The sequence below is a fragment of the Arachis ipaensis genome, chromosome B05, assembly GCF_000816755.2.
Source record: "Arachis ipaensis cultivar K30076 chromosome B05, Araip1.1, whole genome shotgun sequence".
In the NCBI taxonomy this organism is placed as follows: domain Eukaryota; kingdom Viridiplantae; phylum Streptophyta; class Magnoliopsida; order Fabales; family Fabaceae; genus Arachis; species Arachis ipaensis.
The window spans coordinates 14876355-14890643 of record NC_029789.2 but is presented as its reverse complement, the minus strand read 5'-3'; the positions used below and the strand labels follow the sequence as shown (position 1 = coordinate 14890643).

Sequence of the window (14289 nt, the reverse complement as noted above, 5' to 3'; positions counted from 1 at the left end):
TCAAAAAAACAAGAGCCGCGAAAATAGCGAAGAAGGTTGAGGGAATACATGATGACTTAACGAGACTATGGTCGTACGAAAATTTTAAAATAATAAAAATAAAAAGGAACTTGTCGTGAGAGGATAGAACATAGAATAAAATTGACTGAGTACATGCGTAACCTGACTATGGAAGAAATAGATTAGAGGTATCTCCTGGAACTGGAATTGAAGATATATATCCCTGTCGGATGGATATACACGGATGGATATACTAAGAAACTATCCATGTTAGCTAACGTTCCCATCCAAGACTCCTTGATTCCAAGTTGGGAAGAGATTAAACGTTTTCGCCGAAATGTCAATCACAATCATAGCGAGGTGGGCAAACACTCAGGCCTACAAACAAAAAAGGGACAAATTTTAATAATTTATTGATGTTGAAACTGGTAGAAATCCAATAAGTCTTCTTTCCATTATTGTTCTTCTTTTGTCCCTTTAGCAGCTTGCGCATGAAGAGTGGACATTAGAATTTAGAAACAAGAAAGATCTCTATAGTCTAATTAAAGGCCCAATATTTAATTCTACTAGATCCAACTTTTTTTTGGACAAAAAATGTTGACCGGAACCCTTGTTTGCGCTAGTAGGAGCCTAGGGGGTTTAGATTGGTGTCAGTTGCGTAAACTGTGAAAGACAATGGCATCATCGTGCAGCAGAATGTTACAAAGAGCATCGACACTTTCTTTGATTAAATCGGCGGTTAAATCAGGCGTTGCTGGTTGTCGATTATCAAGATCAGCCCTCCCCAAATCCACCTCCAAACTTGGCCGCTCATTCTTAATCAGGAACATAATTGCGGCGGAATTGGGATGCCTTGAATCGATGTTGCCACTACACGGCGCTGCTGCGTCGTGCCTAAGGTCGCGGTCAAGTTTTCAGGGTACTCTCTCGTGCAACTTTCGAGGCCCCTAACATAATTTGTACTAAGCACGTAGTTGATTAGGTATTCTCTTCAGCAATATGATTAGGTTTACATTTTCTGTTCTCTTACATGTTCTGTAAATGATTGATATATGAGAATGCCGTACACAGTAACCATTGTGTAGGAATTTCTGTTGCTTGCAGTTGTTTTGTTTAGTCTTGGCTTTCTTATGTGCCTTAAACTAAAGCTTGTTGCTGAAGTAAGATTAGTTGTAGTTATTCAAGTAAGAAAAACCGATATGGCATAGCTAGAACTGCAGAGAGTCAACTGATCTTGTTCTTCTCTGTATATTATACGTGCTTTTTTCAATTAAGTTGAATGCACGATCGTTCATCTTCCAGTTGTTTATCTTGTTGATTCTAATCTATATAACAAAGCGTAAGGGAGAGATTGTATTAGAAAGTATGGTGAGTTGGGTACCCAGCAAGATTAATTTTTTCAATATTGAAGTTATACTGTATTTCCTGCTCTTGCATTGTCATTCCTAAAACACCATCTTGCATCCTCCAATGCCTTATTTTCTTTACTCTTGCTATGCTTTTTCATTAATCATCCTACGGGAGCCCCACTTGAAGACAAACTCAACTTTTTCTTCTAGATCACCGAACAAAGATATCCATATTTAGGGCTGGGTAAAACAGCCTTACTATTCTGAAAATCCGAAAGATACCTTCCTGTGATGTGGATTCATGTGTTACATGACTCAACTTCTATCCAACTAGAACCTGCTTCTTTGCACACTTGTTTTTTACTCATGAGACCCCTAATTGCATCCACATCTTCCCATCTTCCTAAAGATGCATACATGTTAGACAACTTCACATAAACGTAATCTTCATCTCTCTCCAATTCAATCACCTTAGCACCTGCAGTTTCTGCTACTTGTATATCTCTCTGTGTTCCACAAGCACCAAGCAAAGCCCTCCAAACTAAACCTTGAGACTCAAAACCAAGTTCATGTATCATCCTCTCTGCTCTCCACAACTCTCCTTTTTGACCCATCAGCCGTATCATTGAACAACAATGCTCAACAGATGGTGTGATCCCATGGTCGTTTATCATAGATTCAAAGTAATGAATAGCAACTTCAATGGGAATTTGGTTATGGGAACATGCTGATAAAAGGTTAAGAAATGTGATGCTGTCCGGTTTTATATCTCCTTCCATTTTTAGCATCTTAAAGAGTTCAATAACCTGTACAGAATCACCATTGCGGGCATAGCCATACATCATAGTGTTCCAGCTTATCAGATTCCTGTTAGGCAGTTCATGGAAGATCGATTCGGCACGCTTCACTTGCCCACATTTTGAGTACATATCAATTAGTGCACTTCCAACCACTACAGATGTATCTAAGCCACACTTCATAGCACAACAATGGATCAACATTCCCCACGTTAAGGCTGCAATACCAGCAAGTCCATTTAAGATGATTGAAAATGTAAACTCATCCATCTGCACGTTTCTTGAGTGCATTCTGCTGAACATATCCAGAGCCTCTCTAGCTCGATTCCTATTAACAAACCCTGTAATTATGGAGTTCCAAGAAGATGAATTCGGAGTTGGCATAGTTAACAAAATCTGAACAGCATCTTCTATATTCCCCACATGAGCAATGCCGTTTATCAACCCATTATAGGAAATGGTATCAGGGTTGGGCATAAGGTGCAAAAACCTGTATGCAAGTTGAATGTTTCCGTTGTTTGCAGTTGCTGCTATAACTGAATTCCAAGAAATAACGTCCTTGTCAACAATCTCAGAGAAAACCCAGACAGCATCCTCAACTAACCCGCATTTACCATACATGTCAATCAAGCAGTTTGCAACAACAGTGCCATCAAGCATGCCCAATTTGACAACCACAGAATGAATTGACCTTCCCAATATGAACAGGCTCAGGTGGCCGCAAGCAGCGAGAGCAGACGTAAAAGAGAACGCGTCAGCACAAACGTCGGACCTTCCTAAGCACCTGAACAAACACAAGGCTCTCAGAAACTGGCCAGCTTGGACATAACCGGAAATCAAAGTGTTCCAAGAAACAGCGTTTGGTTGAGGAGTTTCATCAAACACCTTGTGAGCATAAGCAAGTAAGTGCATTTTCACGTAGAATCTGATGAGTGAGGCGGAGACATAGACGCGGGAAAAATGCCCCGAACATAGAATGTAACCGTGGAGCTGTTGTCCAAATGAGTAGGAGCCTAGGTCAGTAGTAACTCTTACTAGGTTAGCAAGAGCATATTCATTTGGTTTAGTCCCAGAATTGAACATTCTGGATGCTTCACATAACTCCAACTCTGTATTGGTTTCACCATGGACAAGGGAATTGATGGTAGTTACCCACATGAAATTACTACGTCCAATGCTAATATTAGTTTGATCAAAACTAGTGTTACTGCTATATGCCAGGTTTGAAGGAAATGCATGAGAATGATGTGCCTTCTCGAATTTTCTTGCTACATTGAAGAGAAACCTTCGCATGACTTTCTCTCTGCTATGCTAGGCTATACGTACTAGATTTTGCAAGCGACCGAAAAAATACTATTTGATTATTTATGGAGTAACCTACTGTATTTGACAATGGTTTTTGTGGATAATCAATTTGATATAGTTATTATAATATAAAATTCTCAAATTTACCGAAGAGAAACAGGCATGGTTTGCATGGGATCTTGGAAACCGTTCACTGAAAGGACATGTTTCCGTTGCTTGAATTAAACAGTTGATAGTAAATGGAGTTTTAGAAACCCCCATTATAAAAACTTGTTTCTTCTGTAAAATAGACAATGGGAAGGACAATCCTTTCTCTATTTATAAGAAAAACTCCAGATTTAGATCAGAGAAAATCATTTCAGCGTTAGCCACATACAGCTATTTATATCATAGTAAAAATTGTAGAATAAAACAAGTCAAACCACAGAGAATGGTAGGTACTTGTTGAAAACACAATCATCATCATCATGAAGGTTAGCTCCATTGCCTTGAACAAAATACAAAGGATTTGTATGATAATTAAAAGGAACATACATACAGGACCAAAGAAGGTAGCATATATGCCACCGTTCTCCGAAACGTATGCATAAAACGCAAGAAAAAATGAAGACAGGGCAGGGTAGTGCAAGATATCTTCTCTTGTGATAACATACAACAAGAGAGGGAGCTATTATTTGTTAGGAAGCAAAAATATGGCGATTATGGAAATCAGAAATAAGAGGGTGGTGGAAGATGTTGCAATAATCGGAGGGTTGATCGGAGTCCAATTTATCTACGCAGGGAACGCTTTTCTGATGAGTTATGCTATGTCATTAGGCCTTAACTCTCTTACCATTGTTATTTTCACTTCCCTAGCTACCTTCCTTGTTCTCTTCCCCGTTGCCTTTTATTTTGAAAGGTCCCTCTCTCTAACTTCTCCCTGAATGGTTTTTAGGAATGCGGTTTTTAACAGAGATTAGTATCATCATGTTTTATTTGTATCTATTGCAGGACTAAGTGGCCCAAGGAGTGCAAACTCAAGCTGATTATGCAACTCTTGTTTCTTTCATTTGGAGGGTAAGGAACACTTATCCCTCATTCTTTAATTTCATATGATGAAAATTGATTAGTCCAGTGTCTATCTTGAAACGACTTAATTTTGTGCGAGTTAGAATCGCCTCAATTGAGATGTTCAATCAAGGGAAAGTAGAGAGTGGCCAACTTAAAAAGCAAGGTGCATATGTCATCACAGCTTTGCTTAGTTTATCTTTTTATAATGACTAATGAAAGATAGGTAGTCTTTTCTTCGGGAATTAAGTTGTTTAAGGACTTTGAGAATTTAAATTATGGAATGTGACAGAGTTTGGAAATGACTAATGAGTAGTAGGTTAGAAGTTGAGAAACATAAAGAAACTGTTGAAGGAAAATACTGACTGCATAAGCAGCCTATATTGGTTTTTATTGTTCTTTTCCTTTGTCCTCTTATTAATGATTCAACAGTCAATGATAATACTTGATTAGTTTAATTACAGCAGGCTAAGTTGACCCAAACATTGCTGCAGTAATGTATTCCAAATTGTTACTTATATAGGAAAAGAAAATAAACATATTATAAGACAATCCTTACCTTATGACGTTTATCCAACATATGGTATATTAATTATGAATCCAATTTTTTAAAATAAGAGATGCTATTGTTATGCAGACTAGCTTTCCAGTGTCTGTTTCTGAAAGGAATCAATCTAACTTCACCAGCAATGGGAACTGCAATGCCAAACCTTGCACCGGGTCTTATCTTCATCATGTCTTGGACTTTTGGGTAATCTAACTAACATTAAAATCATATGGTGATCTATAAATGCTTTAACTACATCCAAGATGCGAAGTAAGTTCTTAATTTGGGGGCAGGTTGGAGAGTGTAAACTTAAGGAACACACATAGCAAAGTAAAAATCTTAGGAACACTGCTATGTGTTTTTGGGGCTCTCACAATGAGCATAATGCAAACCATTTCTGCTCCTCCGGAAACCGGTTTTGAGGCTACAGTTCAATCATCATCGACGCCATTGCAGTTTGTCTTCGACAAGCACAAGATGATTGGCAGCCTCTATCTTGTCGCTGCAGTCTTCATACTGTCGAGCAGCGTAGTCCTGCAGGTACCATGTGATGTGATCCAGTTAAAAAGTTTGCATTAGAAAAATGTTAAAAGCCATGAAGTTGATAAAAGAATTATAATGCAGGCTTTTGTTCTTGGAGATTTTGCGGCACCTATGTCCTTGGGTGCAATAACGTCCTTGTTAGGGGCCTTCATGACCGCAGTTTTTCAGTTACTTACAGAGCACCAAGTGAAAACTGATTGGCAAGTTCTGCGTTTTAAAGACCTAATTGGCTATTCTTTTCTGGTAATTTCAAAATAAATGCATCTTGATGCTTAGTTAAGCCTTGGCAGGGTAATCTTAATCTATATTGAAAATTCCATTGTTATTACTATTAGTATGATTTATTTATATAAATAAAGTATGGTAGCTAGTCTAACATTAAAGTGGATGAGGTATGGTTATTTATGGCAACCACATGTTATAGTTTCAATGTCATAAAGGCAAAAAATTCTAATATAGACACACAGGCAGGTGTAGCGAGTGGAATATGTTTAAGCTTCAATGGTTGGGCACTTAAGAAGAAAGGACCAGTCTTGGTCTCCATGTTTAGCCCCATTGCTACAGTCTGCTCTGTCATTTTCTCCCTTGTTACCATGAGAGACACTATTAATTTTGGAAGGTATAACTTTATTGACATTCCTAGCTAATATTAATTATTACAGACGTTATTCATTTATTACCAATACTACTGCTTTGCAGCATTGCAGGTATGTTACTCATGTTCACTGGCCTGTACTTAGTTCTTTGGGCCAAAGACAAAGAAGGCAACGCAAGAGGAAATAATGGCAATGAGATTGAGAAGGCTTTTTTAAGTTGATTGTGTTTTCAATTGTGCAAATAGATGCACATGCTGTGACCAAGATTGGAAAAGTTAAGTGTGCTATGATACAGTGATACACGATGAAGATTTAACAGCGATTTAACATGATATAAAGAAGGGCAAATAATGTAGCTGACTTCCTTGCAAAACGAGCTGCTCCACAGATTCGAACTATGTCGTAGTGTGTTAAGAAGAATCCCAATTATGTGTGTATTGAATTTGAATTTGGAATATATCAAAGATTATAGTGTATACTGTATTAAAATAGTTATAATTAAAATATGAATTAATTAATACAACGATTATTTATTGTGCGAAAGTTTGTCTTGATTTAAATTTGTTAAATAATTGATAAAGTTGAATAGAAATGAAACAAGATAAGGAAGTTGATCTTTTACAATTTCCGAACCATAGTTTAGTCCTTTATGTTGGATCACTTTCAAATGGATGAAATGTCAATGCTGCTGATTCCATGTAATAAAACTTCAACTTGACTTCTCAAACCCAAAAAATACTGTAAATTGACGATTGACGATTGACCATGGCAATTTGCTGCTACTAACATTGGGATGGAATATTCTATACCTTTAATTAAGAAAAATGGGACCAATTTATTGTTGAAAAATAACAATTAGTTACTGACCAAAAATAATAATTTTATAATAAATTTTATTAATCTTCTAATATTTCTGTTTAATTAATTGTAACTTCCCGCATGGTCCCGTTAACTAAGTTTCTAACACTACTACGGTACTACCTTCACCTATTAAATTCAATAGCACTAATAGAAAATAAAATACGAGATTGGTGAAATAAACAATATATTGTTGTAGTAAAAATACATGAGATGGATGTCTAATAATATTGGCGGTTGAAGTTTTGAAGAGAGAGATTTAAGATTCTTACAAAAGAAAAGACCAACCTTTAATAAAGTTTGAAAATGATATACTCATACATATATAAATAAGACTTCATAACATTAGCATAAGACATAACACAAGAAAATTAAAAATTATTCTTGCATAAAATATTTTTCTTTCTTTTTCTTCATATATTGAAATACATATGTTTTATCTCAGTTATATTAAAATACTAATATTAAAAAATATTAATACTAGAGTTATCTATTTATATTTTTATATTTTATATTTGTACAACATGTTATCAGCATGAGATTCTGATCAAAATTTAAGAAGACTCAGGTAATAAATTTTTATTATATCAAAGCTCTTTCATATTGAATTTAATGCTCTTGATATATCTGGAAACAACTATTTATCATGGGTATTAGATGTCAAAATTCATCTTGATTCAATAGATCTTGGAGATACCATTAAAGGTGAAAATAATGCATCCTAAAAGGATAAAGCCAAAGTCATGATCTTTCTTCATTGTCATCTTGACGTATAATTGAAAAATGAATATTTCATACTAAAAGATCCCGTAGATCTGTGGAACAACCTTGAAAAAAAGTATAATAATAAAAAGATAGTGATACTTTTTCAAGTCTGATATGAGTGGACACACTTGCGTCTACAGAATTTTAAATTCATAAATGAATACAATTCAACAATGTTCCGAATGACCTCACAAATGAAATTGTGTGAGGAAAAGATAACTGATAATGACATAATAGAGAAAACTTTCTCGACCTTCCATGTCTCGAATGTGCTCCTGCAGCAGTAGTACTAAGAAAAAGAATTTAAAAAATATTTTGAACTAATTTCTTACCTTTTTATTACTGACGTAACAATGAATTGCTTTTAAGAAATCATGAAGCGCGCCTAATTGGGACCGCCCCATTTTCTGAAGCAAATGCAGCAAATCATAACTCTAGAAGAGGTAAATAGCAAGGTTTTGGTAACAAAAAAAAATTATGGAAGGAAGAAAAATTATGTTCACAAGAAAGGATCTCAGCAGAAGTGGGATAAAAAAAGAAATAATAGAAAAAATAAATCAACAGAGGATAAATTTTTTCCTTATGGTGGAAAGGGTGAGAAAAGGGTCATTGGTCACGTATCTATTGTACTCCAAGGCTTTTAGTTGATCTTTATCAAGTATCTTTAAAAAAGGATGACAAAAGAAATGAGATAAATTTTATTTCAAAGAATGTTGCTGAAAATTACACTTGATTATAAAATGTCTGATTTCTTTGAGAATCTTGAAGAAAATATTGGCTATTTGATCAATGATGAAAAAGTTTAATATTTAGGTTCGTTAATTATTTATGTAAATAAATAATGTAAAAATTTTCTTGTTAAGTTTTATTTTTTATGTATTTAAATTTCAAATATAATTATAAAAATAATGTTTAATAAAATATTTATGTCTATGTTTATGAATTTCAAAATCAATAAATGTGTCAAGTTCTAAAATAATAATAATGGTAATAATCATAAAATTTTAATACATGACACTATTTTTATGAATAGTGCTTCTTAGAAAAATAATTCCAATTAGGAATACAATTTTACTGCACATGTACGGCTAGTCATTTTATTATTATTATTTGTCTTTGAAGAAAATGGTAAGGATATATAATGAAGATGCTTGTCTTGCGAATAGTGCAAGTTCGCATACCATTTTCAAAAATAATATATATTTTACTCATCTTATATCAAAAGAAGAATATGTTAATACTATTATTGGCTCAGGCAATGTGATAGAAAGCTCCAAAAGAGCTATAATTTTATTTCCCGAAGGAACAAAATTCATGATAAATAATGCAGTATTGTCTATCAAGTGTCTAAGGAACTTGTTGAGTTTTAAAGATATTTGCCGAAATGGATATCATATTGAAACAATGAGTGAGAAAAATCATGAGTACTTATATATCACAACTCATGATTCAAATAAAAATGTTATATTAGAAAAGTTATCCTCACTTTCATCTGGGTTATATTATATTAAAATTAGTGCAATTGAATCGCATGCCATTGTAAACCAGAAGTTTACTAATCCAAATAAATTTATAATTTAGCATGATCAATTAGGTCATCCTAGAACAACAATGATGCAGAGAATTATTAAAAACTCCCATGGACATTCACTAAATAACCAAAAAATTATTATTTAGTGAATTTTGTTGTGCTGCATGTTCTCAGGAAAAACTAATTTTAAGGTCATCGCCAGTAAAAATTAGATTTGAGTCTCCTGAATTACTTGAAAGGATTCAAGACGATATATGTGGACCTATTCATTTACCATGTGGATCTTTTAGATATTTTATGATCCTATTAGACACATCTTTGAGATAGTCACATGTGTGCTTATTGTCTTCTCACAACCTGGTGTTTGTGAGATTACTTGCTCAAATTATTCAATTAAAAATACAGTTTCCAAAAAAATTCTAATTAAAGCAATTCGTCTTGATAATACTAGTGAATTCACTTTTCAAACCTTTGATGCTTATTGTATGGCTAACGGAATAAGCATTGAACATCCAGTAGCTCATGTTCATACACAAAATGGGTTAGTTGAATCACTTATTAAATGCCTCCAATTCTAGACCTTTATTTATGAGAACAAATCCTCCAACCTCTGTTTGGGGGCATGCAATTTTATATGCTGCAGCACTTATTTGTTTGAGGCCAACAAGTTACCATCAATTCTCTCTTCTACAATTAGTTTTTGGCTAGCAGCCAAATATTTTCTATTTAAGAATATTTGGGTTGCAATACATGTTCCAGTTGTCCCACTTTCTCGCACTAAAATGGGACCCCAACAAAACTTGGGAATTTATGTGGGATATGATTCTCCCTCTATAATGAGGTATCTTGAGATACAAACAGGAGATGTGTTTAAAGCTCAATTTGCATATTGTCATTTTGATGAATCAAAATTTTTAACGTTAGGGGGAGAGAGGAAAAAGAATTTAATTGAAATGCATCATCCTTGATGCATTTATATCCTCAATCAGGGCAATATGAATTAGAAGTTCAAAAGATTATACATTTGCAAAGAATAGCAAATGAATTGCTTGATGTATTTTCTAATACGAAAAGGATTAATAAATCCTATATACCAGTTGAAAATACTCCAATTCGAATTAATGTCCCAATCCGACAAATGGTCACCGAAACAAATTCACGTCAGAAGCGTGTAGGCCTATCAGTTCCAAAGATAAAAATCCTCGAAAAAAAAGAGGTAAATATTATTCCTATTGAAAAAGACAAAGACATAGAAAAGACACCTACAGTTGTCCAAAATTCTGATATAGTTTTGACACTAGAAGACGTTTAGGTACCTGAAAATACTTAAAATTGTAAAAATGATGAGAACTCGATAAATTATATCTTTACAGGAGAAAAATAGAACCGAAATGAAACAATTGTCAATAAAATATTTGCATATAATGTGGCATTACACATCATCCATGAAAGTAAGGATCTTGAGCCAAGAATAGTCGAAGAATGTTGACAAAAGAATGATTGGCCGAAATAGGAAGAAGCTATGAAGACTGAGTTAGATTCACTTGTAAAGCGTGAAGTTTTTGAACTTATAGTCCGTACACCAGAAGATGTAAAACCTGTTAGATACTGATGGGTATTTGTGAGAAAACAAAAAGAGAATGTTTTGTCGATTTTTTGCAAATCGATGGTGGTTCGATTCTAATGATCTAGGAGCGAAACCAACTCCTCTTTTGCAGGTACCAGTTTTCTATAAGTGCATCAAAGTGTCTTCGATTAGACAGGTATTGAAATACCAAGTAAATAAAAATTTGTAAAAAGATAAAAGAAGTTAAAGACAATAAATTCAAAAAGTAAATTAACTGAAATCGGAAAAGGTTTGAATTGAAATTTAAAGAAAGCAATAAAGGTGCCTTGGACTGGCAAAGGGCTTTTGGCGAGAAAATTAAAGATGCTGGAAGATAAATTGCCCTCGAAAGTTAAATCATTACTTGAAACATAAATTTGCTTGAAAAGGTTTACAGAAAATTAAATTGAAAAGATAAAGACATGTGAAAGGAACCCTACAGATAATTGACTCAAAGCAGACTCAGAAAGTCTCTGGGGATGTGAGTGTGTATGAGTAATTTCTGAGTCGAAGTTCCAACCATTATTCCCTAAAACTTTCTAGTATTTATAGTCTACTTCTATAACCGATTATTAATTACATAGCGCTATCTTGTATGCGCACTCCCAGGTAACCGTTCCTGCTCTTTTGCCAATGAACGTTACCCACAAATTCATCACATGATGAAAGCCTTTAACTTCTCCACTTACGTAACTGCCCGATCTGCTTTTCGAACAACTATTCGATTACTCATTTCGAATACTTGTTCGACTAGGCCCGTTCGATTTAATAAGGTGTTTGAAATCGAGTCCGTGTCAAGTTCCTCCAACCAATGCCTGCACGTGCATCTTTTCGACAATTGCTTACATCTCAATCGACCTTTTCACTACTTCGAACTAACTTATCTTAATTGAAAATATTTTTTCGACTAACAAATTGCCCCCCTTGGATTAATGTGTTTGCCTTCAATAGCATTATTGGAAGATGAAACACTTAATCCAAATTCAAATTATAATATCTTGAATCAGTAATAATTATCATTTAACTTACCCATTAATACTAACCCACTTGACACGTTTTCCGGGACCTACGCTTTCTTTTTCCACCACTTCGCCTTCTTCGTAAAGTTACCTCTTTTTTGCATTCCTTCTGCAATAACGGCTACAGTAATACTTCTTTAAATTCGACACTTCCTCCTTTGTTCAATTTTTCTCAAACCCTTGCTTCCTGAATTCCTTTCGCGTAAATCTTTTTCGCACAACCCTTAACCTTCCAAACTTCCTTCTTCTTTGTTTTGCAATGGCCACTTCTTCATCTCATGCTGCTGCCCAAGACAAGGGAAAAGGCCCCGCAGTAGAACCACTGGCTCCACCAGCTCTTCATGTATTAAACCAAGTCAATGATGATCCACAAATTCAAATCAATGATAACAGAATTCTAATCCTTTTTACAGTGGGTGGAGATGTTCATTGTTTTCATGGGCCTGTCAAAACCCTGGAAAGGGCAAACAAGAAGCTGCCTTTCTTTCCCAGTGCTCAGGGAGAGGATTTGTTGATCAACCAAGCCCTTGATATCTCTTTCTTTATCAATCAGAAACCCTTCAGAAATAATCCAAAGATTAACCCTCGAGGGTATGATTTCATAGCCTGGTACCAGCGCTTGCTCCTTTAAAAAGCGCTGCTTGGGGGGCTCTTGGAATTCAGGACCTTCTAAGGCTTTCCCACTTCTCACCTTCAATACTCCCCTGGATGATTGGAGCTGTAACTTGCTTTTGGAACAGAACTACCAACAATTTCCACCTTTCTTGTGGAATGATTGGTATGTCTCTTTTGGACGTAGCCGTTATTACTGGGCTCCCGATAAGTCCCCCAGACTTTACTTCTGACATGCAACCCAGACATCAATACACCATTGCTTCCACCACTTCCTATAGTGAATTTATTGCTCATCACATAGGTAAGGAGGGAACTGCTGTTACAGACGATGAGCATGTGGTCTTTCTGTTTTATTGACTAAATGCAATCATTTTTTGCTCCCGAAGTGTCCAGATGTCAAAGTTTTTTCTTCCTCTGCTGCTCTGCTTCATGGAGAAAATAATCTTAATTTGACCAAGCTTCTTCTAGGACATATTTTCGAAGAGCTTGGTCAATTTTTAAATTGTCTCCGAAACTATTATTTGATCAGTACAGGTGGTCCTCTCTGGCTTCTTCAACTATGACTTAATGCCATTTTCAAAAAATATATGACAAAGCCTGGAGGTGGTGCTACAGATAAATAGCACATTAAAGGCTTCCGATTAGCTGATTTCAAGCCAGATTTTCCAGAAACACAATCGGACGAAGACTGATTTTGAGCTATTTTTTCTCTCTTCCATTCCTGTAAAGACTTTTATAATGAAAACCTCAATTTCGCCCCCTTTATGCGTCGAAATTGTGGTCCTGTATGACTCGATCACTTGCTTTTTCCACATGATACTGAGAAAAATGAACTGGCTAATCGAAATTTGGCGAATTTGCTGGACGTTCAAGTAATTCCTACAGGGCTACCCCAGCACAAAAAAAAAAGTTAAAGATAACCTTGTATGACCTTCATTTCATAGCCAAGCAACTGGGTTTCTCACAGGCCATTCCAACCCCTCTTCCTCGAAACAACAAACCATTTTGCCACATCACTTTGACTTCTCAAAGTGAACTTGATTTCTGCCTCTTAAAAAATCAACAACAAAGGGAGCATTTCAATTTTCTCGTTTATGTTCGCAGCTCATATATCACCAAGTCTTGTTTTGAATGGTGGATTGCTTACTACTCTAGGTACAGTCGTACTTTAGAAGAAATCCAGCAATCTGCCATTCGAACAGCCCCTGCCGCTGAAGGTTCTCCCAAAAAACTCAAAAAAGAAAAGCTGACACCACAGCCTCCTTACGACAACCACAACACAATAATTGAAGAACTCCCACCAGAACTTCCAGAAGGGTAACTATTTCTACAAATACCCATGCAGTGACAGACCCAGACAATATTAGGAGTGGGGGCAAAAATATATACAGTAAAATAAATTTTATTGAATATTATTAATTATATGAAGATATAAAAATTAAAAAAATTTAATGAACACTTTTATTCTTAAAATACTATTCATTATATATAATTTATAAAAAAAATTATTTCTAAAACTTGAATTTAAAATATTTTAACTAAATTATAGATAACTTGTTATCTTAACTAATTTTTTATATACATTTAATAATAAAAAAGGGACTCAATTAGCACATTAATAACTAATGATACACTAATATTTATAATTTAAAACTAGAATTATATATAAATACTAGAAAAATTAAATCTATATATAAAAATATATTTATAT

General features: G+C 34.8%; 2 protein-coding genes across 2 annotated transcripts; one reads left to right on the top strand and one right to left on the bottom strand.

Annotated features, from left to right (window-relative positions):
• On the bottom strand, positions 1222-3528 carry LOC107643046 (putative pentatricopeptide repeat-containing protein At5g47460). The gene has a single exon (XM_016346584.2). The coding sequence runs from the start codon at positions 3437-3439 to the stop codon at positions 1649-1651; it is 1791 nt and encodes a 596-aa protein (XP_016202070.2). The 5' UTR covers positions 3440-3528; the 3' UTR covers positions 1222-1648.
• LOC107641712 (WAT1-related protein At5g47470) lies at positions 3740-6712 on the top strand. The gene is made up of 7 exons (XM_016345181.2): positions 3740-4349; positions 4442-4507; positions 5136-5249; positions 5339-5585; positions 5670-5831; positions 6056-6207; positions 6288-6712. The coding sequence occupies exons 1-7, from the start codon at positions 4144-4146 to the stop codon at positions 6403-6405; spliced, it is 1065 nt and encodes a 354-aa protein (XP_016200667.1). The 5' UTR covers positions 3740-4143; the 3' UTR covers positions 6406-6712.

Excerpts from the sequence above, each read along its gene's own strand:
- LOC107643046 (XM_016346584.2), bottom strand. The coding sequence starts at position 3,439 with ATGCGAAGGTTTCTCTTCAATGTAGCAAGAAAATTCGAGAAGGCACAT.
- LOC107641712 (XM_016345181.2), top strand. The coding sequence starts at position 4,144 with ATGGCGATTATGGAAATCAGAAATAAGAGGGTGGTGGAAGATGTTGCA. Across the intron at positions 4,350-4,441 it reads GTTGCCTTTTATTTTGAAAG|GACTAAGTGGCCCAAGGAGT; the intron begins GTCCCTCTCTCT and ends TATCTATTGCAG. Across the intron at positions 5,250-5,338 it reads ATCATGTCTTGGACTTTTGG|GTTGGAGAGTGTAAACTTAA; the intron begins GTAATCTAACTA and ends ATTTGGGGGCAG.